The sequence below is a fragment of the Emys orbicularis genome, chromosome 9 (assembly GCF_028017835.1).
Source record: "Emys orbicularis isolate rEmyOrb1 chromosome 9, rEmyOrb1.hap1, whole genome shotgun sequence".
NCBI lineage: Eukaryota > Metazoa > Chordata > Testudines > Emydidae > Emys > Emys orbicularis.
Genome location: NC_088691.1, coordinates 107,588,039 through 107,613,076, shown reverse-complemented (window position 1 = coordinate 107,613,076; position 25,038 = coordinate 107,588,039). Strand labels below are relative to the sequence as shown.

General features: G+C 40.6%; 1 protein-coding gene across 3 annotated transcripts in view; it reads right to left on the bottom strand.

The window, feature by feature from the left end:
- Positions 1–25,038, bottom strand: part of DLG1 (discs large MAGUK scaffold protein 1) — a 390,639-nt gene that overhangs the window by 66,158 nt on the left and 299,443 nt on the right. For all 3 annotated transcript variants that reach the window (XM_065410859.1, XM_065410860.1, XM_065410861.1), the window contains exons 15-16: positions 16,832–16,946; positions 1,049–1,225 (exon numbers count right to left, since the gene is read on the bottom strand). In XM_065410859.1, coding sequence (XP_065266931.1) covers positions 1,049–1,225; positions 16,832–16,946 — 292 coding nt within the window. The remainder of the gene's footprint in view (positions 1–1,048; positions 1,226–16,831; positions 16,947–25,038) is intronic.

Below are 25,038 nucleotides of genomic sequence, written 5' to 3'. Positions count from 1 at the left end.
TCTTCCCCTCCTCCCCAACCCCCCAAAAAACAAATCGTAAGAAAAACTTTGAAAAAGGGTCAATTTAGAATTACTATTTTTTTCTGTATCATCCCAATTTTCATCAAACCACCATGAAAAATTAAAATAGTACACAAAGTTTACTATGTTTCATTTTTTGGTCATTTTATTGAGATTTTCACAAAATAAAGGCTTAAAGCTCTTTGTAGTGGGGCATCTGCCCCACCTCCATGTTAGAGGGGGCTGCAGCAGGCCAGTGGGCCTGCGCAGACTAACAGCCAGTATGAAAAGGGCTTATTGGAGACAGCCAATCAGGGCCAGGCTCAGCCATATAAAAAGGCTGCTCAGGGAGAGAGCAGGCAGTCTGTCCCAGGCCTTCGAGTCCCAACACCGTTACACTCTTGTTAAATTTAAAACTTCTGACTTGACTAACTCTGGAGTCATGACCAATAACTCCATAAGAGGGGGGGAGGGATAGCTCGGTGGTTTGAGCATTGGCCTGCTAAACCCAGAGTTGTGAGTTCAATCCTTGAGGGGGCCACTTGGGGATCTGGGGCAAAATCAGTACTTGGTCCTGCTAGTGAAGGCAGGGGGCTGGACTCGATGACCTTTCAAGATCCCTTCCAGTTCTAGGAGATGGGATATCTCCATTAATTTCATAATTTCAATTTCAAGAAACAGTATTACTTTCTACTTCTTAATTTGTAGATGTCAAAGCAGTTAAGGGAAATGAAGCACGATTAAACCCACTTTTAACGGCAGCATAAAGAAGTTAAGTGACATTCACAAAGTGAGAGTTGGGAATAGAACCCAGGTCTCCTGTCTTCAGCCATGTGCTCTAACCCGGAGGCTGCAAATGTCTCTTACTAATATGTAATAATCTAGTGTAGTGCTGACTGGCATACTCTTCCAGTTTCTCATAAAAACACTTTGGAGGAGCGGATGAGGGACCATTAAATTGACATGACACACTACTTAATTTGTGCATGAATACAACCACTATTTCAATGGCAAATATCTCAGACTGAACAAATACCATGAAATATACCTCCGTTTGCTCGGAATCACTCCAGTTTCATCACTTTCTCCATCTGGTGTCACCTGCCGTGCCTGCCACCACTCATCATCAGAAGCATTAATGACATGGAGGATGTCGCCAAATTTGAAGTTCAGTCCCTGACTGGGAAGGCCACTGTCTTTAGTCTTGTCGTAGTCAAAGAGAGCTCTAAATTCAGAAAAAAATCATTAAGTATAGAGGACTGGCAGGCACAAAACAGACGAGTCTGAAGAAACCTCATATTTTCCAATAAACAAGTCACTCAGAAGAGTCCATTTTAAATTACTTTTTTGGTTTTGAATATCTTTATAAAACAGGACTACTGAATTATTGTAATTTTTTACTGAATGCAGAATTTTTGGTTGGCCCTGTACTGAGCCATAGTAGTTGCTCTCAAATAAGTCAATTAAGATAGATATGGATAGAACAGCTTAATCACAAGTCTCATGATGCTTGGTGTTTTATTTAAAGCCACAACCCTGGAGCCAAGTGAGTAAGTGAAAACCTTAGCTTTCGTTAAAAAGAAAAGTAAGTTCCTAGAACTTGTGACTGTGGAGGAAAAGGTTGAAAATATGATCTGAGTACAACCTAAAGGCTCAAACACCAAAAATTAAATTAGAAGAACCACAAATATTTGTCTTAAATCTCATTATTTTTAAAGCTAATCTCTCAATTTTCTGAAGCCGGACTCATGATTTTTGAATGCATGGGGTTGGCAATTCTAATACATGGTCTATTTGGGGGAATCTTATCACTTCTCTGGTGACACTTCACATAAATTCATGCATTTTAAGGCTAGAAGGGATTATGATCAACTAGTCTGAGTTCCTTCATTACACTGGGCAAAAAACCTCAGTGATTTTTAAAGTAAGTTCATAACTTTAGGTTGAACTATAGCATATCTTTTAAGAAGAGATCCAATCCTGATTTAAAGACTTCAAGTGATGGAGAATCCATAACATCCCTACGTAAGTCTGACCCAGGGACTTCCAGGTGACAACAGGCAGAGGCTCTGGAGTCCATAGGGTTTTGCATAGATCACCAGAGTCTGATATCTTCATAGCAGTTCACAAAAGGGTGGCATATGAGATCTCTACCAAGGGCCAGTAGCCCACTGGTTGTCATAATTATTGCAAGATGTTTCTAAGGGAAATACTTTAAGAGAGATGTAAAATGTAAAATATTAGGTTCCAACCCTGTTGAGGTAAAGCTTGTCACCTGAGTCAAGGCAAGTCTCTCGGCTAACTCAATCAACATACAGAAAAATGGACATCCATGGAGACAGGCTATGTTTACTAACTGGACTGTTTACAACGACAAAGGAACCCCAAGATAAGTCTTGGAAGAGGGTTAAGAGACAATAGCCTGTAACTGCATAAAAAAAGTGGACAGGGGACAAGATTTTATCCTTCACCCAGGAGACAAGCTAAAAGTGTGGCTGTCCCATGAAAAAAGGGCCACAGACAGCCTGTCTGTGAAGCGCTGGTGAGAAATACTTTACTAGACATGAGAGTATTTTGTTAATTAAGTCTAGGATCTAGAATGCAAGTTATGATTTTATTTAATAGATAACCATTTGTTTCCAATACTTCTACCTGCTATTACTTGAATCTCTATGCTTTGTTAAATAAACCTGTATTAAGCAAACCAAAGTGCTCTGTGTTAAGCGGAGCGGTTATCTGAGGTGGAATGGGTAAGCTGGGGTATACTGTTTCTTTGGAAGCAGCGAATCTGTGAGTGTCCAGTGGATCAGGGACTGGACACTCCAGTGTGATGCTCAGACAGCTTGGGAGTTGAAGTGTGCCTGCTGCTAACTTGTAGAGAGACAGCTGGGCCTGTGTAGCCTAAAGGGGACTGCTCATGTTGCCAGTGGCTTGTGGAGATGAGGAGCAGAACCCTAGCAGGCACAGAGAAGGCTTCCTCACACTAAAGGCAGATGCTAGTAAGGTGCTTCACAACCCTGGGTACTCCTTGGGAAGCACCCCTGTAAGTTGATGAGAAGGTTCATTATACCATATTTCTAGTCTGAATTTTTCAGCTTCAGCTTCCAACCACTGGATCACATAATGCCTTTTTCTGCTACATCCAAGGGTCATAATTACCACATTGCATGTTCAATTGGTTATCTGCTGTGACCCAAGTCCTTTTCAGTCACTCTTTACAAGGGTACATTCCCATAAGTGTGACCTACATTCTTTGTTCCTGGACTTCCATTTGGCTTTGTTAAAATGCATGTTGTTCAAATAAGCCCACCTTATTAACTGATCCAGGTTGGTCAGTATAATGACGTGGCCCCATCAATATTTACCACTCTACCCATGTTTGTATCATCTACAGATTTTACCAGCACTGATTTTATATTTTATTCCAGATCATAGATAAAAATATTAAATACCATGGGCCAAGAACAGATACCTCTAGGACCCCCACCACAAACATCACTACTGGATGACTACTCTCCATTTATAATTACTTTTTGAGATCAATTAGTTAAGAAATTTAAAATCTATTTAATATGCACTACACTGATTTTGTATTATGCTAATTATTATATATATATATATATATATAAAAGAATGTTATGGAGGACAAAGCGAAATGCCTTACAGAAGTATAAGTATATTATGTCCACAAAGAGTGTGCTTTCCATAAACCCATGTTGATTGGGTATTGGCATTCATCAATATGGCATTAATATTACCATCTTTTAATTCTGTACTGAGAGCATTCCATACCAGCCTTTCCATGATGTTTCCTAGGACCGAAGGCAGGCTAACCAGACTAAAAATTTCTTGGAGCATCCCAATTTCCCTTTTAAATTGGCACAACACTGCCTTTTATCCAGTCCTCCAGAACTTCATGATTGTTCCAAGATTTGTTTAAAAAAAAATCAACTTTAAGTGTTCAGAGAGCTCCTCAGCCAATTTTCTTAATAATCATCAGTGTAAGTTATCCAGTCTTGTGGATTTAAAAATGTTTAAGTTACTTTATTATTATTTATTGTTTGTATTACCATAGTGCATAAGAGCCCAGTCATGGACCAGGAGCGGTACAAATATAGAATAAAAAGACAGTCCCCTGCCCCAAAGAGCTTACAATCTAAATTTAATATCGTCCTTAATGACTGACAGAATAGAAAGCATTTCCTTATCACTATAATATATGAACACATCCTCCTCCTTCTGAGCTCAGAACAGAAATATCTGTCGAATAATTATGCATTTTTTGCATCAGGATTGAGTCTAGTATCAGACCTATACCACTGCTAGGATTTTGTTTGTTCCCAATCTATTTAAATAATTCCTCCTTATTGTTGTTAATCGTACTGGCCACTGATTTTTCACTGATATCTTTAGCTTCCCTTATTAACTGTAAGCATTTCTAACTGCTGATTTGTACTCACTGCTATCAGCATCCTTATTTTCCCATTTGTTATATATATAATTTTTTAAAATTAATTGTCGCTGCCCTGACATTCCATCTTAATCAGGATTTATTTTTTAACCAAAGACTTAAGAACTATGGGGTTTTTGGATATTTAATTAATCATTTTTAATTTCCAATTATCATTCACATTTTTATGTTTAAATATTTCCTCTCACTGAATTTTGCTCATAATTTCACCTGTGGAAATTTGGCCTTAAGCACCAAATGTAGGACTATATTCTATTTGCTCACAGAAAATGAAATTAGATTGTGATCACTTCCACCTAGGAACCATCAATTTTTCATTTAGAGATCAATTTATCTGTATCCAACAGAATAACCATGTTGACTGCACACAATTCTTTATTGGGAAAGATATATAACTCAGTACTATCAGCTATAAAGAAAAATGTGCACATATTGTTATGGTTTATATATTTGTAAATATTTACTGTGCTGATATATTTCATGTCCATGTTTCTAATATTTAATATTAAACTGAGGCTTTAAGCTTTAAATGGAGTTTTCAGCCTTACTGTTTGTTGAAATGCAGGCAGCTTTAAAACAAGATCTTTCACTTTAATTCCTCAGTGTAGCTTTGGATATATAACTCAAGATATCTCAAATTAAAGCAAATTCTTTTGCCAAATGACACTATAAATATTTGCAACAAGCCAGATTCTTAATTCTGAAATAGCTCAGTGATTGCACAAATAACTTTTGAAAATTATAAATTATGTAATTATAAACCTACACATTCATTCCTCGAACTCTACTTTGCATAAAACTTTGTTGTTAGAGAAGAACACTGCACACATGTTGATCTTTTACTATTCTCTGTCTTAAAATTAAATTGCCCCATTCCATTATATACTTCCTAAAATGAACGATTTATTTTACATGTATTTTGATGTGATTATTTTAATGCATGATGAAAAACTACTTAGCGTGTAAGAGTTCCTGTTAGTGTTAGCCATAATTTCTACCAGCATTTCTTTTAACTTCTAAGCTTTAGCTTTATTATACAATTATGCTCTCTAGCAGCCCTGAGCTGGGCATTACTCCATATGGTCACTTCCCAAGAAGATAACAGGATTAAAGAGGAGTAAAATGTCAAGAGACAGTAAACAATCAAACAGTAACAGATAAAGTCAGCCAACCAGTAAATAAGAACAAAGAGAAAGCTTCTTTCTACCCATTCTTGGCATCTGAGAACGTACCATCAACTTTGGGGAGGGATACCTCAGTGGTTTGAGCATTGGCCTGCTAAACCTAGGGTTGCGAGTTCAATCCTTGCGGGGGCCACTTAGGGATCTGGGGCAAAAATCAGTACTTGGTCCTGCTAGTGAAGGCAGGGGGCTGGACTCGATGACCTTTCAGGGTCCCTTCCATTTCTATGAGATAGGTATATCTCCCTATATATATATATATATATACATACACACACACACACACACACATATATTTCCCCAAAATCCCTATAAAAGAACAGGCTTTTGCAGAAAGTTTGGGCTATTTCAGACTAAGGACTAACAGTCTCTTTACAAGAGCAATACATCCTTCTATTTTAGCTTACTTTATTAAAGAACATAAGACAGCATCAGAAATGGCAACTGATGTTTTTCCAACTCTAAGTTCATAGAAACTTTAGTTTGCCATGCTTTGAACAACATAATTTATCCAAGTTTTTAATAAAGTTTTCAATTGTAAAGTGTATATTGGAAAGCTGCAAGTGGACTATGTCGATTTTCTTAAACACCCATTTCATCTATCTGGTTCCATTCCTTTTCAGTATTGCAGGTTACCTTAAGGATTGCTTCTTTTAGGCTATTTTTGCTGAGGAACAATCAGTGGGAGACTATTTTCTGAGTCCTGCATTAGCCGGGAGAAAGTGACTATATGCGTTCTCTCATTAAATAAGAATCCAACTTATCCTTAGGGACTACATGGGTAGACCCAGCTATGAGGGGGCATGCAACTATACCGAGGAAGGAATTGTAGGGTCCTTCCACACATACCTCCCCATCCGTTAGTGCCAGGATCCCTTCCCCACTGGATTTAGCTAGTATTTCTCATTACTATTTCAAAGTTGCAACCTTTCCTACTACTCTGAGATGTAACCATTGTCTAATCTCATTCAAGTATGCTGCCGACCAGTGGTTTTCCACCTTTTTCCATTTGCGAACCCCTAACAAATTTTGAATGGAGGTGCAGACCCCTTTGGAAATCATAGGCACAGTCTGCGGACCCAGGGGTCTATGAACCACAGGTTGAAAACCACTGCTGTAGACAAACCTGCATTTTTTAATGATGACCAGGCTTTCCTTTTCCCAAGGCTGATGGATAGGTAATATAATGCAAGCTAATGTGACTGTGGTGAAAAATTGTGTATTAGTGTGGGAACCAAGGTGTACACATTCAGTCAGTCAATCGGAACTATGAAGCCGTCTACCGGATCTGCCATTTGAATGAAAATCAATATGTCTTCAGTCACTGTAAGCATTTTCAGCATATCCTCAAATCAAGCTTATTTTCAGTATGGATTTGAAAAAAAGATCTTGAACTACATTACCTATAAATACTAATCTCCTAAAAGTAGTTGAAGTCAATTAATGCAAAGCAAGATCTTGTCCAAAAGCTAATAACCAACTGCTCTTATTCCAAGGTAGCTAGTCATTGTTCTGCTCACTTATTTATTGTCTTTCTGTGTTAGAAAAGCCAACCAATAACCAACACTACCCCCAAAAATTCATAAAACTAATCCTATATTAATTTCTCAAAGCCAAACAAGGTCCTGATCCTGCACCACCTGAAGGGAAAATAACAGAAAAATAACTTGAAAAATTAATTCTCTGTTGACCAAAAAACCCCCTCTGACTTTGCTCAATACAAGCAAGAGGGGAGCGGGGAGTCTTTATTTACAACTGACTTATTTAAAAATATCTGGATAGCGGTGAGCATAATGTAGTAAAATCTCATTCTGTTGGCAAGATAGTGCTAGAAAGGTAAGGGAAGTGTCATTTGATTTGCAAAAATCTACAGAATCATAATTTCAATGGTGTCACCCTCTGCAGCATGGCTGGGGGGACTCACTGGTCCCTACTCTGGGCTCCCAGTTCCAGGTCCTCCGGATGGTGGAAATTTTGTTAATACAATGTCATTGAAAATGGGTTGAGTTGGGTATCTTTGAAAGCCCTTTCTCCCACAAACACAATGGTACCAAACATGAAAAACCTAGATTACGTAGATAGATATTTAAGAAAATGTTTAAATATCAACTTTTTAAAATGATAATTTAACATAAAGGATGAATTGCTTACATAAAAATATATTGATCTTTGGTAATTTTAGGAAAGTTAGCTTTGACATGTAGGACTGAAAACATTTATTCATCAAAGTCATAATCAGTGTTGTCTCCATCTAGGGCACCACTGCTAGACACATTGTGACAGTGACCCTTGTCCGCGCTGCACTAGCACATCTGCGGACGATGAGGGCCGCTGTCCAAACATTTGGAGGGTGGTAAACATCTGGTCTTTGCATATGAGTTTTGATTAGCTGAAGGACTGATTTGGGAATGCATTGTATTTCACACATGGTGTGACCAGTCCATCCTCCAAGACCCATCCTTGACCAATAAGGGAGGAATGCTTTGGCTGTGCTCAATCATCCCATAGCCATTCCATTGCTTGACAATTTGCTGTCTTAATAGCAGGTATAAATGCACCCCTTGTCAGTGGCAATTTTTCTCTGATCGCTTCTTGGAAAACATCCACCGTCATAGCTCTGAAAGTGTTGTAATGTTGGTCTTCAAATGGTAAACTCAGCACATGAACACTTCCAGTGCAGTTATGACCTCATCAGTGACTGTCTCAGCCATTTCAAGCACTTTCAGAGCGAGGAGAGACTTTCACTAAAAATTACCATGACAAAATCTTAATCTTACAAATGAGTGTAGACAGTCAAGCCCTTGGTTAGCAAACACAGGGTCTGCTAACTTGAGTTCTGCTAACTCTGGGCTTATATTGTAGTGTGCAAAATTCCCACATTTAAATACCACAGATTGCATAGGTCTGATGATTTTGAGGGCTGGAGTGAAAGTAGTGACACAACATGAACAGATGACATTTGCAGCATTATCGCTGACAACTTAATTTTCTTGAAAGTTATCAGTGACTTGATGATAAGACTGTAATTCAGTCCCAATTTTTTCACTCCATACTTTATACACTTCCTGGGTGGAGCAAGAGGGTGAAAAGATGGAGCTCAGATGCAAGCATGGAGCTAATGAAAACAGTTTTTGAGAAGGATATGGGATATCTCTCTCCTCTCAAAACACATAGATCAAAACAGGTGCATGTAACAATTGTGACAGACCCAGACCAGTGGGGTACAGGAGTCTGGTAGAGGGCAAATATACTGGTCACTGGATGAGTAGTTTTCTGTTCCCTGAGTGACTAGAGCAGGGGCTGCACTAGAGTAATCAGGAACCTGCTAGAACCAGTTAAGGAGGCAGGCTAATTAGGACACCTGGAGCCAATTAAGAAGAAGCTGCTAGAATCAATTAAGGCAGGCTAATCAGGGCACCTGGGTTTTAAAAGGAGCTCACTTCAGTTTGTGGTGTGAGTGTGAGGAGCTGGGAGCAAGAGGCGCAAGGAGCTGAGAGTGAGAGGGTGTGCTGCTGGAGGACTGAGGAGCACAAGCGTTATTAGACACCAGGAAGAAGGTCCTGTGGTGAGAATAAGGAAGGTGTTTGGAGGAGGCCATGGGGAAGTAGCCCAGGGAGTTGTAGCTGTCATGCAGCTGTTACAGGAGGCATTATAGACAGATGCAGTCCACAGGGCCCTGGGCTGGAGCCCGGAGTAGAGGGCGGGCCCGGGTTCCCCCCAAACCTCCCAATTGACCTGGACTGTGGGTTCTTCCAGAGGGGAAGGTCTCTGGGCTGTTCCCCAACCCACATGGTGAATCTCTGAGGCAAGAAAATCCGCCAATAAGCGCAGGACCCACCAAGATAGAGGAGGAACTTTGTCACACAATGCACTGAAGATAGTAACTGAGTGAATTTGAATGTGTCATGTGAACAGCCGGAATGTTAGAAGTGCAAATTAATGTGTGTATTGTCCTTCTAACAACTGTTTGTCAATATTGCTACTAATCATATTCTGGGAGCTGTGCAATTAAGGGCTACATGGTGCATTGATCCACACTAGAGAAGTGTAAATTCTAATGTTCCCTAGCTTGCTGAACTCTAACTGGCCTATTTGGGCCCTGCACGCCTGGATTAAAAGTTCCCCAGCATACATTAATGTAGTACTGTTTAACATGGAACTACATCAATGTGAACTAGGGAGCTTTAAGTGTCCAACTACAGGGTTCACATGGGCCAGTCAGTGCGCAACACACTAGTTTGCGCTAGAATACATCCCCCTTTAGTGTAGCATAATGCACCATGTAAACAAGTCCTGTTACATTTTCACCCAAATGCAGTCTATTTCCCAACCTAAAATTATTTGTCTTACAAATATTTTACTTTACTGACAGCCTATTTAGCAAAGGTACAATCTTTCAGTGATTCAAGGAGTAGATATGGTTTTTTTGTTAGCTTGCTATTTGTCTTAACTATTTAAAAATCGAATTCATCATCATCGGGAATTATTACAAATTATTAGCTTTTTGTAAACTCTCAATTATCTTTTCGTCAGGGACTTTGGGTCTTGAAGCCAGGTCCACAGGGCTCTTAGAAGCTAGTAAGTTCCAATCTGTTAACTGTTGCCAAAACAGAAGCTGAACTCCAGCAGAAGACTCCTGTCTTGGAATCCGATTGGCAGAATGCTGGGGTCCTGATTGCTCCACAGCTTCTATATAAATCAATGCAACTGGGATCTGACTGCTTCTCCTGAAACACCTGCTCCTGTTCCTGCACCATGTTACTGATTTCCTGGTAACCTGACCTTGCCTGCCTCCTGACACCTGACTCTTGGTTTTGCCTTCTGGCTTGCCTTGGATTCTGACCTCCTAGTATCTGACCCAGCCTAACTCCTGTTCTGACCACTAGATCAGACTGCCCATGTCCTGGTCATGACACTTTTAGAGTTTAATAGCTTTATACATTTTTACAATTTTATAAACAACTTTAAATTTAGTCGAGTTTTCCATTAAGTAATTTCATTCCTTTATTTCATATCTGAAACAGGAATTACAATTTCTTTCAAAGTTTAGCATACTCCTTTTCAGTCTGGTACAACGTGGGGATAGAAAAGTTCCTCACCCAGCAATCACTAATATTTAGGCACCATCTCAAGATTTTAAGCAGCAAGTAATGGTGTTTTACTGATAGGTCAAACCTGGACTTGCCCTTAAAAGCTAGAGAGTCTATTCCTGCCTCAGTGTAACGCCCATTCATGCTAACACACAGTACTTCTTAGATGGCCTGATATTTAAGATCCACATGTAAATCCATCATTCAAACTTGGGTTTTTCCTCATTGTTAGTACTATATTGTAAATTAAATAATTTATATCAGAAATACTACATTCAGAAACTGCGGTTATTACAAATGTTCCAATAGTCTGATGGAAATAATCCATCAGTTAATACTTCCTACATTACTAATCACTCAATCTTAGTCACTGTACCATATTAGGTTCTGTATCTGGCTTTAGGCAGGGTGAGAGGGATCAACAAAGGCACATACGTATTTATTTACATTTAAAACTCCACACCAGAGATCATGCATCCAGAGCTCACAGTAGCCCTGTAAAATTTAAAAGCACAACATAGAAGACTTTGTTGACAATATATAACAATCAGAGCAGCAGCTGCCTTATCTGTCTCAATCCTCCAACAGTCTCTCTTGCTAATCAGCAGTTGGGCAGACGCATCTGAATTTAAACTGAATTAAACATAGACTACTAAAAATAATAATTCTGCAGTCAATATCAACACATACTTAACTTGTTAATGATATTGCTCTGCTGGTCATAATCCAAGAAACATGCCATCAACCAACATTTTAGTAAGGACACAGAAATATGGAACAATTGATGGAAAGAAATTATTTTGAATACGATCAGTAAAATGGGAGTTATTTAGGTAAATCAGCTTCAAGAACAAATTACTTCTGGCCTTTTTCTAAAGTGAAAAGTTTGAATTAGATTAAAAAACTCTGTTGCAATTGCTACTAGTTAAGACATACACATAGGCCAATGGCAAACCTGGAATGGGTCAACATGAGGACTTGTTTCATCACATTTTTTCCAACACTTTTTGCTATTTGTTGAAATTCAAATGTTCCTTGAGATCATGTCAATTTTGGCTGGATTTTACTGGAAGCCAGGCAGAGTTCCATTGGAAACCGACCTGGCTTCTTTCTAGTTGACTTGCCCAGCTCCTCAGGCTGCAGCGGAGCCCACGCTTCCAGGCTCGTAACTCCTCAGCCTGCCTGGCTCCCAGGCTCCCCAACTCTGAGGCGGCCTGCCCCCACTCACGCCATCTCCCCTCCTTCTGTTGTTTGCTCATTTTCACCAGGCTGGGACAGGGGGTTGGGTTGTGTGAGGGGGTGAGGGCTCTGGCTGGGGGTGCTGGTTCCAGGGTGGGGCTAGGGATGAGGCGTTTGGGGTGCAGGAGGGGGCTCTGGGCTGAGGCAGGGGATTGTTGTGTGGGAGGGGGTATGGGCTCTGGGTGCGGGCTCTGGGATGGGGCCAGAAATGAGGGGTACAGGATTCTGGGCTGGGCAAAGGATTGGGTGCATGGGGGGGAGGTGGGGCTCCATCTGGGAGTGTGGGCTCTGGGGATGAGGGGTTTGGAGTGCAGGAGGGGCTCTGGGCTGAGGGGTTCGGGGTGTGGGAGGAGGTTCTGAGCTGGGGCAAGAGGTTGGAGTGTGGGAGGGGTGCGGCTCCAGGAGGGAGTTTGGGTACGGGAGGGGGCTCAGCGCTGTGGCAGAGGGTTGGGGCACAGGAGGGGGTGCAGGCTCCAGGAGGGAGTTTGGGTGTGCGAGGGGGCTCAGGGCTGGGGATTGGGGTGCAGGCTCCAGGCAGCACTTACCTCAGAGGGCTCCCCGCAAATGGCGACATGTCCCTCCGGCTCCTAGGCAGAAGCGTGGCCAGGTGGCTCTGCGCGCTGCCTCTGCTTGCAAGTGCCCCCCCCACCCCGCAGCTCCCATTGCCCGGGGTCAATGGGAGCTGTGGAGCCGGTGCTCGGGGCATCGCCCCCCTGGTCACACCTTTGCGTAGGGGCCACAGGGGCATGTCACTGCTTCAGGGGAGCGGCGCGGAGCAGGGTAGGGAGCCTGTCAGCCCAGCGCCAACTGGACTTTTAATAGCTGGGGTAGCCCAACCAGGCAGACTATACCCTAGGGCATGCAGCAGAGCTGGGAGGAGAACGATAATTCTGTTTAAGGAGAATTTCAAAATTTTTGTTTTTATTCTGACTTGGAACTAAACTAAATTTGGAGAACTTGAAATTCTCTGTGCAATGGAATTACTGTTCTCCATCCAGCTCTAGTCAATATCATGGACAAATGTCTCTTCTAGAACTAATAGCCAAAACTAAAAGCTCAGCTTCAATCATTTACAAATAATTACTTGCATCAGTTAAATGTAAATTATATAAATAAATAAGCGTATGACAGAGATTTGAGGCACAGCATAAATGACAAAACCCAGAAGAATGTATGTGTATGAACATAAGTAGGTTTTATTCTAAATCAGGCTACAGCTAACCCAGCAAAAGAAAACTATTTAGAATTTACTGGGCTTAGCTGTATGATGAAGGTTGAATAATAAATCCAATGAGACACATAGCTTATGGAAATACCTATATGTATATTTATTCAAGGGGAAAATATATTAGAAGGATAACCATGTTATTCAGTACAGACTTGTTCTTAGAATTTAGGATCTTAATCCATGAAAGTTTAAATTCTGTACTAATATGAACAAAGAATAAGATTCATTTTGAATTTAGGGCTAGTCTAATTGCAAAAAAGTTAATCCTACAAAAGCAGATGCCAACTACATATATTAAAATAATAGATTGGTATATAAGGCCAAAGAGATATGGCAAATCTAGAAAACATACAATGATAAATATTTGAGGGAAAAAGACCCAAATTCCATATCTGGTCTTGTTTCTTGGAAATGTGTAATTAAATATATAATTAAAAGTAGCAATTCTCATTGGTGAAAAATATTCCACTATTACTGTTCCCACTAAGTCTATTTAATCTATATTCCATCTTGCTCATGTATACATATATTTCATCCTCAATTATTTTCTCTTGCTTATAGTTATCTGTTTTTTCTTCCCCATAATCCTTTTCTCACCATATGTTTATCATAATCATAATTTTACAGTACCCACAGTCTCAATAACACAAATTTACAGGTGTCACAGTAATTAAAAGTAGGAGATTCTTGAATACCTATTCCTTACGTTTTGCTATCCATCAATTTCCACTAATTTTTGTGTGTGTGTAAATATTGTCACATTCTACTGAACTAAGGCAAGATCTACACAGTGTTTCTACTAGTGTAACTATTTCATAGTTGTATTAGTACAGATCTTAGTGTGGATGCAGTTATACCGGTATAAAGGTGATCCTCGGATGTATAAACAGGGAAATCTAAGTAGAAGTAGGGAGAGGTTATATTACCTCTGTATTTGGCACTTGTGTGACTGCTACTGGAATACTGCATCCAGTTCCAGTGTCCACAATTCAAAATTGATGTTGATCAATTGGAGAGCCATGAGAATGATTAAAGTATTGGAAAACATGCCTTGCTGTGAAAGACGAGAGGAGCTCAATCTGTTTAGTTTAATGAAGAGACGGTTGAGGGGTGACTTGATCAGACTTGAACAGATCTATAAGTATCTACACATGGGGAAACGAAATTTTAGAATGAGGGGTTCTTCAGTCTATCTGACAAAGGTATAATAGGATCCAATGTCTGAAAGTTGAACCTAGACAAATTCAGAGTAGAAATAACTTGCAGATTTTTGAGAGAGGATAAATTAACCATTTGAACAATTTACAAATGGCAATAGTGAACTTCTCATAACTGGTAAGTCAAGACTGGATGTTTTTCTAAATACATCCTTTAGTTCAAACTAATTAATTTAGGAAAGTCCTATATGGCCTTAATATCTAGCAACCTATAAATGTAGAGGGGTTTTGAACACATGGGAAAGAAACAGTGTGGTTCTGCTGCAAGACGGTGGGAAAGGAAAGATGGGTGGTAGGAGTCCTTGCAGAAGGATTTCCTGGGTACCATGGAGATGTACTCTACAAAGGCTTCATCTGCAGCACTGCTGAAGCAGAGATGTGAAATCTGGAAGGGTTGATAGACCCAAGACTGCATGGAGTCAGAGATTTTCCCCCCATTGAAGAGTAACAGAGCATGCATGGCACTATTGCTGTGAACGGGCTCTCATGCTGCTCCAAAGCCTGAGAAAGAGTATTTATTTTCTCAAACATGGTGGAAGTAAAATACATCTTGGAATTTTCAGTTACATATTTCTTTATTATTCTGAACCTATAAATCCAAGTCAATTGTCAAAACAATTGGTGGTAGTGAATTTGGACTTGTGAAAGATTTTCTTTAATTAAGGCACCTTTTCTGAGACAATTTAGGGACACAGCAGTTTTGGAACCAAAGATTTAGAAAACCTCATTCTTCATCCCAAACCCTACCTTGTCCGTTAACTCAGGTCCGCTCAGTAGTCTTAGTATTTTGTCTAGCTCCATCCAGTTTTACATTTAAAGCCTGAATTTTATAAACAAATTTAACATATCCTCTAAAACAGTGGCTCTCTACCTTTCCAGATTACTGTACCCCTTCAGGAATCTGATTTGTCTTGTGTACCCCCCAAGTTTTACCTCACTTAAAAAGTACTTGCTTACAAAATCAGACATAAAATACAAAAGTGTCACAGCACACCATTACAGAAAAATTGCTTACTTTCTCATTTTTACCATACAACTATAAAATAAATGAATTGGAATATAAATATTGTACTTACATTTCAGTATATATTATACGGAGTAGCATAACAAATCATTCTATGAAATTTTAGTTTGTACTGACTTCGCTGGTCCTTTTTATGTAGCCTCTTGTAAAACTAGGCAACTATCTAGATGAGTTGATATACCCCGTGGAAGACCTCTGCATACCCCCAGGAATACATGTACGCCTGGTTAAGAACCACTGTTCTAAAAGAACTATTTTCTCAAAAAAGTCTGACTGGATAAAGAGAGAACCATTTAGGGAAGAATTGGAAAGGATGAACTAGAAAGAAGGAAGGACTGGGCCATTGGTGGATACAATACCAGAAAATAGAAAAGCAGCAGTTAGAATAACACTAAGGTTTTGTCAGTTAGTCTTAATTATCTAATGTTGTAATAGTTCAGCCTTGCAAAAGAATCATGAAATTTTGCCAGTACAAACACAAAATGTACTTGCCTACCCTTCATAATCATTATTGATAATAATGAAAAACTGGTTATATTTTATTCACCTGTTTAAAGTAAAATTGCCTTGGGCAAGCAGAAATTTGCTGTACTAGTCTAATATTGATACATCACCCCTTACAAAATGAACAGGTCAAATAAAGTCTGATTTGTTTTTAGCGCATGCTTTTGTAACCAAATTCTATAATTTGCATGTCACAGTGTATGATAAGCTGCTATGACAGTTCAGTTGCATATTAAGAATCTGCATTTCAGCAAAAACCCCACACATTTCCTAATAATTTGAAACACTTTTCATGGTTCCATTTTCTTTTTGCATTTTTTGTGCTTCCTGTTCCATGTGTACAAATTTACTGAAGATATTAGTGCTTGTAAAATAGCTTACTACCTTCAGTGCATTGGCTTCTTCTCCTGATTGCTATGGAAATTATTATGATACAACAAACTGTGAAACCACTAATGGAGAATTAAGATTTCTCAATATAACTGAATCAGGCTGAAGGAACTATGTTACACGAAAACTGATTCTGAATGTATTCACATATCATAAGGAAAACAGTATTTTCAAAATATTCTCAATATGTAAGGTAAATAGTGAAATTATACCTTTTTCCCCCTCCTAAAAGGTAGCTAAGAAGGTGAAGACTACCATAGTTTTGCAAAGTACAACAAATTTGCTTGATATATATGGTTACTTTTTTTTTTTTTTTTTGCAGGTATATTTCATTTTCTGCAAATCAAATCTCACTGAAGCCTTTGTACATCTGCATTTTGTACAATTTAATGAATAAATGGAACACTTGAATGCACACTTGAATTCAGAAGCAAAAGTATTTAAGCTTAAGGGCATGTGTGTGAAATTTGGGGAGGAAAATTCTTACCTGACATATAGGGACCTCTTCTGGCTGGTCCGCAGAGATCCTGATCCTGAGCTAATGCTACTGTTCATCATCTGCTCCCGTAAGTCATGTATTTTAGCTTCAAAACGACTGTATTCTGTAACACGGGAAAAAAAGCACAGAACCATTTATTTTCCCAAAATATCAGCAATTAAGTTATTTGGTAAGATGTTGAGAGCTTGATAAAACAAAGATTTATTTTTATCAATTTTTAAAATATAAATAAACCTCTTTAAATAAAATAACTAAAATGCTATTTTAACTACTAGTAGTTTTGTGCTATTAAAATTATATGTTACACATGTTTGCATTAATAGGCGTTCTTTAAAACATAAAAAGAAATAATGAAAAATTCTTTTCAATAAGAAAAATATTTATGCTTTTCTAACGAATTGTGATTTCATCAGTTTACCAGAATTTGGATTCTAGAATTCAGGAAAAAAAAACAAATACATCTAAATATTCAGTTTACATAAAGATTACATGGGTGGTTTCAATGCATAGTAATTCACTGTAATGCCTGTGGAATTTTGCTGTAAAGATAAGTGTTTTTATTTAAAACAAAACAAATCAATTAACTATATTAAATACAAAAATCACTTTTTGCATAAACAAAAAAAGAAAAGTTTAATTAATCCAGATAAACTTTACCCCACAACCAAAAGAAAACCTCACATTATATTATTATTGTGTTTAAAAGACTATTGAACAAAAGATGATCTTTTCAACCTAATAAAAGGTCTGTCTTAGTAACATGAAGTCACTACTTAAATAAATGGTAGCTCTTAAATGAAAATAGCACTGGATAGGTATTATATGGAGTTATTGTGTTCCGAATCAAATAAAGCATTCAGCAGTAGAAGTGAGCAATATATAGAACAAATTTCCTAAAGTAATGTTTAAGAGGGAAAAGAATAATGTAAAAGACAAGAAAAAAACTATCTAGGAATTTTGCTACAAATTCTTGATTCACTTGTAATCTGTATTAGAAACAACTCTATTTACATAATTATGCACAATGCTAATCCTACTATAAACGGATTGTGTTCTTAAGCAGGACTGTGTGTGTTAATATAACTGTGCTAAATGCACTTGATTTTACCTACAAATAGAGACAGTAAAATAATAGGATCCTTTTCACTATCAACATCTTCTGAAGTGCTGTACTTACATATTATCAGCATGAAATGTCCAGTCAAATACAAGGTAATTTTTCTTTCAGTTGACTAGTTTGGACTTCAGTATCTGCAGATCACTTCTAAAACCTTTCTGATAAAAAGAAACGTTCCACAGCAACACTGTCCACCTTGCCTAAAACACCACGTGACTTAAGATTAAGTCAAATCTACAGTGGGAGAGCTATGGTATGTTGCTGGCACAGTCACTGAGCTGAATTTTTTTTTTTTTTTTTTACTTCTCCCCTCCTCTCTCCTCCCTCATCACAATGGAAATCAAATTTGCCCTGGGAAATAATAATAATAATAAATAGCTCTTCCCCAATGTAGAAATCATAAGCTTTTCTCCCCCCCCCACAACATAATGTTTCTTCAACAATCACATTAAACACTATGTTAGTGATCTCATTAAAATTCTACAGAATTTTTTCGTAACATTCATCTTTACAAAAATACAGTCATGAATAACCAAGTGTAACTATAGACAGGAGAAAAATCACTTCAAAATCTATAAACAGGCAACATGGAATATTTTACAAGAGAAAATTCAATGAAGTAGGCTTTTTCTGTAGCACATTGACCTTGTTAGCCAAAGTAGGAAATAGCTTTCTATTAGTCTAATCAACCAACATGCTAACCTTAATGATATCAGAAAGACAAGGTGGGTGAGGTAATATCTTATTGAACCAACTTCTGTTACACCTCACCCACCTTGTCTCTCTAATGTCCTGGGATCAACATGGCTACAACACTGCATACAACAATAATGATATCAGACAATGGTTTCCTAAAGTATTCTGATGATCCTCAGAAGTGGTCAGTAGTTTTTTTTAAAATGGTATGGATCAGGTACAGATTTGAATAGTTCACCAACCCTAATTCAGATGCAGAAGTAGTTCTGCAATAAGATGAACAAAATCCTATAAACAGCAATTATTCCTGTAATGCTGTCCATGTTCAAAGTAATAAAGTTCAAAATATTGGGGAGGGGGAATTAAACATTACGGAAGCAGCATTGTGTAGTGGAAAGGACATTGGACTGCAATTCATGACAGCTGGGTTCTATTCCCAGCTAGCTACTGATGTATTGTGCGATCCTGTGCAAATCTCTTCCTTCCATGTACCTCTCCCCCATCACACTTTGTGTCCTGTCTATTTAGAATGAAAGCTCTTTGGGACTCTCTCTTATATGCACAATGAGGTCTCAATCTAAATTAGAGCCTTTAGGCATAATTAATAAAAATATTAATAATTCAATAAAATTATAGTCTCCTTTTATAAGAGGAGAAAGATAGATACATAACAAACTAAAATTCATTTGGTGTTAAATCACCATCTTAAACATGAGGAGTCATAGACACAAAACATCTTTACAAATAATGGGTTTAAGTGTCTTGGATAGTTTGTTTCTATCAATATCAACACTGCTTATAATAAATTCTCCCTATTGATTTTGCAGCATATAGTCTCTTAACTTATAAACAATTTTTTCACTTGAGTTTGTCTTTGCTAAATTGGATTTGTTTTGTAGTTTATAAGAGAAAGAACTGCCAAAGAGAAATCAGTGAGTTTTTGAGAGCAAGTATAGTCCTGGGATTAGGACATTAGTCTAGGACTAGTGAGACATGGGTTTAACTTCCTGTCCTACCACAGACTTCCTGTATGACCTTGGGCAAGTCATGTAGTCATCCTGTGCCTCAGTCCCCCATCTGTAAAATGGGAATAATTCTATTCTACATAGGCTTTTATAATGCTCTTATGACTATGAATCCACAAAAATCCATAAGAGAAGTATACTCTACTATTAAGTCAGATAATGAATCCCCTGCCACATCAATAATGCATGAGGAGGAATGAAAATAATTTGATTTAGCTAAAGCAGCAAAGAGTCCTGTGGCACCTTATAGACTAACAGACGTATTGGAGCATGAGCTTTCATGGGTGAATACATGCATGCATCTGATGAAGTGGGTATTCACCCACGAAAGCTCATGCTCCAATACGTCTGTTAGTCTATAAGGTGCCACAGGACTCTTTGCTGCTTTTACAGATCCAGACTAACACGGCTACCCCTCTGATACTTGATTTAGCTAAATGACTTCCAAAAATACACTGACACAGCACAAACAGCAATAGAAACATACATGACATCTGATATACATTTACTGTTGTATGATAAGTAGGGCTGTCAATTAATCACAATGAATGCCTGTTAATCGCATACCTTTGGGTGGGTAGGGAGGCATCAGCTGCGGGGGGCCCTGACAGTGTATGGTCAGGTGCAGTACCACCCAAGCCCGCACCAGAGGGAGGGAAGAGGAGAGAAGAGAGGAAGTGTGGGAGAAAGACAAACATGACACATCCGTGGCAGGTCACAACAGCTGATCGCTCACCATCCATATTACCTTCCTTCTAAGAGTTTCCTCAGCTGTTGCAGTAACTACTCAGAGAAGACTGCAAGATGAAAGCCTCAGTGGGCTCTCCCCAGGCGAACTCCCAGTCAAACTCCCTCTGTTAGCTTCTCTGCTGTTCGCCACTCAGCTGGTTCGCAGCTGACTGCCTTTTTATAACAGTCAGGCCCACTCAAGGCTCACCTGGAACAAAGCACAGAATGTGCCATATTTGTCTTTCTCCCACAGGACAGAAGCGAATTTGTCTGTACAAAGTGCAAGCTGGTCTCCATATTAGAAGAAAAGGTTCAAGGTCTAGAGAAACAAGTATCAACCCTGCGTTGCATAAGAGAAAATGAAGATTTCCTGGACAGACGTCAGGATATGCTTCTACGGGCACAACATTCTGAAGAATCAGAGCAGGCTGCGCAGCGGGGACAGAAGGACGGTGAAGAAGTTTGGCAGCATATGACCTCCAGAAGAAGAAAGAGGAGTGTTCATGTACCAGCAATGCAGATACAGGTGAGCAACCGTTTTCATGTTCTCTCCACAGGTACTAATGCGGAGAGTGGACTAGATGATACATCTGAGGGAAGGGAGAAGAAGGAGACTCCACCGATTGGAAGGCATGATATGCACTGTCCTAGGGATGAGGGTTCCACGACCACCACTCCCAAGAGAAGGAGGCAGGTGGTGGTGGTCGGGGACTCCCTCCTCAGGGGGACTGAGTCATCTATCTGCCGTCCCGACCGGGAAAACTGAGAAGTGTGCTGCTTGCCAGGAGCTAGGATTCACGATGTGATGGAGAGACTACTGAGACTCATCAAGCCCTCAGATCGCTACCCCTTCCTGCTTCTCCACATGGGCACCAATAATACTGCCAAGAATGACCTTGAGCAGATCACTGCAGACTACGTGGTTCTGGAAGAAGGATAAAGGAGTTTGAGGCACAAGTGATGTTCTTGTCCATCCTCCCTGTGGAAGGAAAAGGCCCGGGTAGAGACCGTCGAATCGTGGAAGTCAATGAATGGTTACGCAGGTGGTGTCGGAGAGAAGGCTTTGGATTCTTTGACCTGGGATGATGCTCCAAGAAGAAGGAGTGCTAGGCAGAGACGGGTTCCACCTAACAAAGAGAGGGAAGAGCATCTTCGCAAGCAGGCTAGCTAACCTAGTGAGGAGGGCTTTAAACTAGGTTCACTGGGGGAAGGAGACCAAAGCCCTGAGGTAAGTGGGGAAATGGGATACCGGGAGGAAGCACGAGCAGGAGAGCACAAGAGGGGAGGACTCCTGCCTCATACTGAGAAAGCAGGACGATTAGCGAGTTATCTTAAGTGCCTATACACAAATGCAAGAAGCCTGGGAAACAAGCAGGGAGAACTGGAAGTCCTGGCACAGTCAAGGAATTATGATGTGACTGGAATAACAGAGACTTGGGATAACTCACATGACTGGAGTACTGTCATGGATGGATATAAACTGTTCAGGAAGGACAGGCAGGGCAGAAAAGGTGGGGGAGTTGCACTGTATGTAAGAGAGCAGTATAACTGCTCAGAGCTCCAATATGAAAGTGGAGAAAAACCTGAGAGTCTCTGGATTAAGTTTAGAAGTGTGAGCAACAAGGGTGATGTCGTGGTGGGAGTCTGCTATAGACCACCAGACCAGGGGGATGATGTGGACGAGGCTTTCTTCCGGCAACTAACAGAAGTTACTAGATCACAGGCCCTGGTTTTCATGGGGCACTTCAATCACCCCGATATCTGCTGGGAGAGCAATACAGCAGTGCACAAACAATCCATGAAGTTTTTGGGAGGTGAAGGGGACAATTTCCTGGTGCAAGTGCTGGAGGAACCAACTAGGGGCAGAGCTTTTTCTTGACCTACTGCTCACAAACAGGGAAGAATTAGTAGGGGAATCAAAAGTGGATGGGAACCTGGGAGGCAGTGACCATGAGATAGTCGAGTTCAGGATCCTGACACAAGGAATAAAGGAGAGCATCAGAATACAGACCCTGGACTTCAGAAAAGCAGACTTTGACGCCCTCAGGGAACTGATGGGCGGGATCCTCTGGGAGAATAACATGAGAGGGAAAGGAGTCCAGGAGAGTTTGCTGTATTTTAAAGAATCCTTATTGAGGTTGCAGGAAAAAACCATCCCGATGTGTAGAAAGAATAGTAAATATGGCAGGCGACCAGCTTGGCTTAACCGTGAAATCCCTGCTGATCTTAAACACAAAAAAGAAGCTTATAAGAAGTGGAAGATTGGACAAATGACCAAGGAGGAGTATAAAAATATTGCTCAGGCATGCAGGAGTGAAATCAGGAAGGCCAAATCACACTTGGAGTTGCAGTTAGCAAGAGATGTTAAGAGTAACAAGAAGGGTTTCTTCAGGTATGTTAGCAACAAGAAGAAAGTCAAGGAAAGTGTGGGCCCCTTACTGAATGAGGGAGGCAACCTAGTGACAGAGGATGTGGAAAAAGCGAATGTTCTCAATGCTTTTTTTGCCTCTGTCTTCACGAACAAGGTCAGCTACTGCACTGGGCAACACAGCATGGGGAGGAGGTGACCAGCCCTCTGTGGAGAAAGAAGTGGTTCAGGACTATTTAGAAAAGCTGGACGAGCACAAGTCCATGGGGCTGGATGCGCTGACTCCGAGGGTGCTAAAGGAGTTGGCGGATGTGATTGCAGAGCCATTGGCCATTATCTTTGAAAACTCATGGCGATCGGGGGAAGTCCCGGATGACTGGGAAAAGGCTAATGTAGTGCCCATCTTTAAAAAAGGAAGGAGGAGGATCCAAGGAACTAAAGGCCAGTCAGCCTCACCTCAGTCCCTGGAAAAATCATGGAGCAGGTCCTCAAGGAATCAATTCTGAAGCACTTAGAGGAGAGGAAAGTGATCAGGAACAGTCAGCATGGATTCACCAAGGGCAAGTCATGCCTGACTAACCTAATTGCCTTCTATAATGAGATAACTGGCTCTGTGGATGAGGGGATCGCACTGGATGTGTCATTCCTTGACTTTAGCAAAGCTTTTGATACGGTCTCCCACACTATTTTTGCCAGCAAGTTAAAGTAGTATGGGCTGGATGAATGGACTATAAGGTGGATAGAAAGCTGGCTAGATCGTTGGGCTCAACGGGTAGTAATCAATGGCTCCATGTCTAGTTGGCAGCTGGTATCAAGCGGAGTGCCCCAAGGGTCAGTCCTGGGGCCAGTTTTGTTCAGTATCTTCATTAATGATCTGGAGGATGGCATGGACTGCACCCTCAGCAAGCTTGCAGATGACACTAAACTTGGAGGAGTGGTAGATACGCTGGAGGGTAGGAATAGGATACAGAGGGACCGAGACAAATTAGAGGATTAGGCCAAAAGAAATCTGATGAAGTTCAACAAGGACAAGTGCAGAGTCCTGCACTTAGGACGGAAGAATCCCATGCACTGCTACAGACTAGGGACCGAATGGCTAGGCAGCAGTTCTGCAGAAAAGGACCTAGGGGTTACAGTGGACGAGAAGCTGGATATAAGTCAGCAGTGTGCCCTTGTTGCCAAGAAGGCCAACGGCATATTGGGCTGTATTAGTAGGAGCATTGCCTGCAGATTTTGAAATTCTCCTTAAACAGAATTATCGTTCGCCTCCTAGCTCTGCTGCACGCCCTAAGGGTATAGTCTGCCTGGTTGGGCTACCCCAGCCATTAAAAGTCCAGTTGGCGCTGGGCTGACAGTTTTGTTCCCCCCACTACAGAAGGGATGTGGACAAATTGGAAAGAGTCCAGCAGAGGGCAACAAGCACATGACTTATGAGGAGAGGCTGAGGGAACTGGGCTTGTTTAGTCTGCAGAAGAGAAGAGTGAGGGGGGATTTGATAGCAGCCTTCAAATACCTGAAGGGGGGTTCCAAAGAGGATGGCGCTCGGTTGTTCTCAGTGGTGGCAGATGACAGAACAAGGAGCAACGGTCTCAAGTTGCAGTGGGGGAGGTCTAGGTTGGATATTAGGAAACAGTATTTCACTAGGAGGGTGGTGAAGCACTGGAATGGGTTACCTAGGGAGGTGGTGGAATCTCCATCCTTAGAGGTTTTTAAGGCCCGGCTTGACAAAGCCCTGGCTGGGATGATTTAGTTGGTGTTGGTCCTGCTTTGAGCAGGGGTTGGACTAGATGACCTCCTGAGGTCTCTTACAACCCTAATCTTCTATGATACGCTTCTCCAGTCATCGCGTAGCATTGCGGGCACGAGTAGAGCGAAGTGAAGTCTCCCCGTCTCTTCCAAATTCACCTTCCAGTGAGCCACTCAGGTAGGTGGTGACATCTTGGTTGGAGGTGGTCCTGGCGATTCGCTTCTTTACTGCATCCTGCAGAGCACTCTCTGTGATGTTCCTCACCGTGGTGTCCGGGCACGTCAGAAGGCAGAAGGTGTGTGATCACAGCAATGTCGCACAGATCACCCATTCGAAGGACATTGGCGCCACCTTGCCTGTGCGAGATGTACACCAGTTCATTGCTGGCCCTCTGGGGAAGAAACATCCGTTTCTTTACCAGCTGCCGGATGGTGTTGTCTGCCTTGTTCAGAGGTACCTTCGCCACGGCAGATCCCCTCAGGATGAATGAGATACGGGGGATCAGGAAGGTGT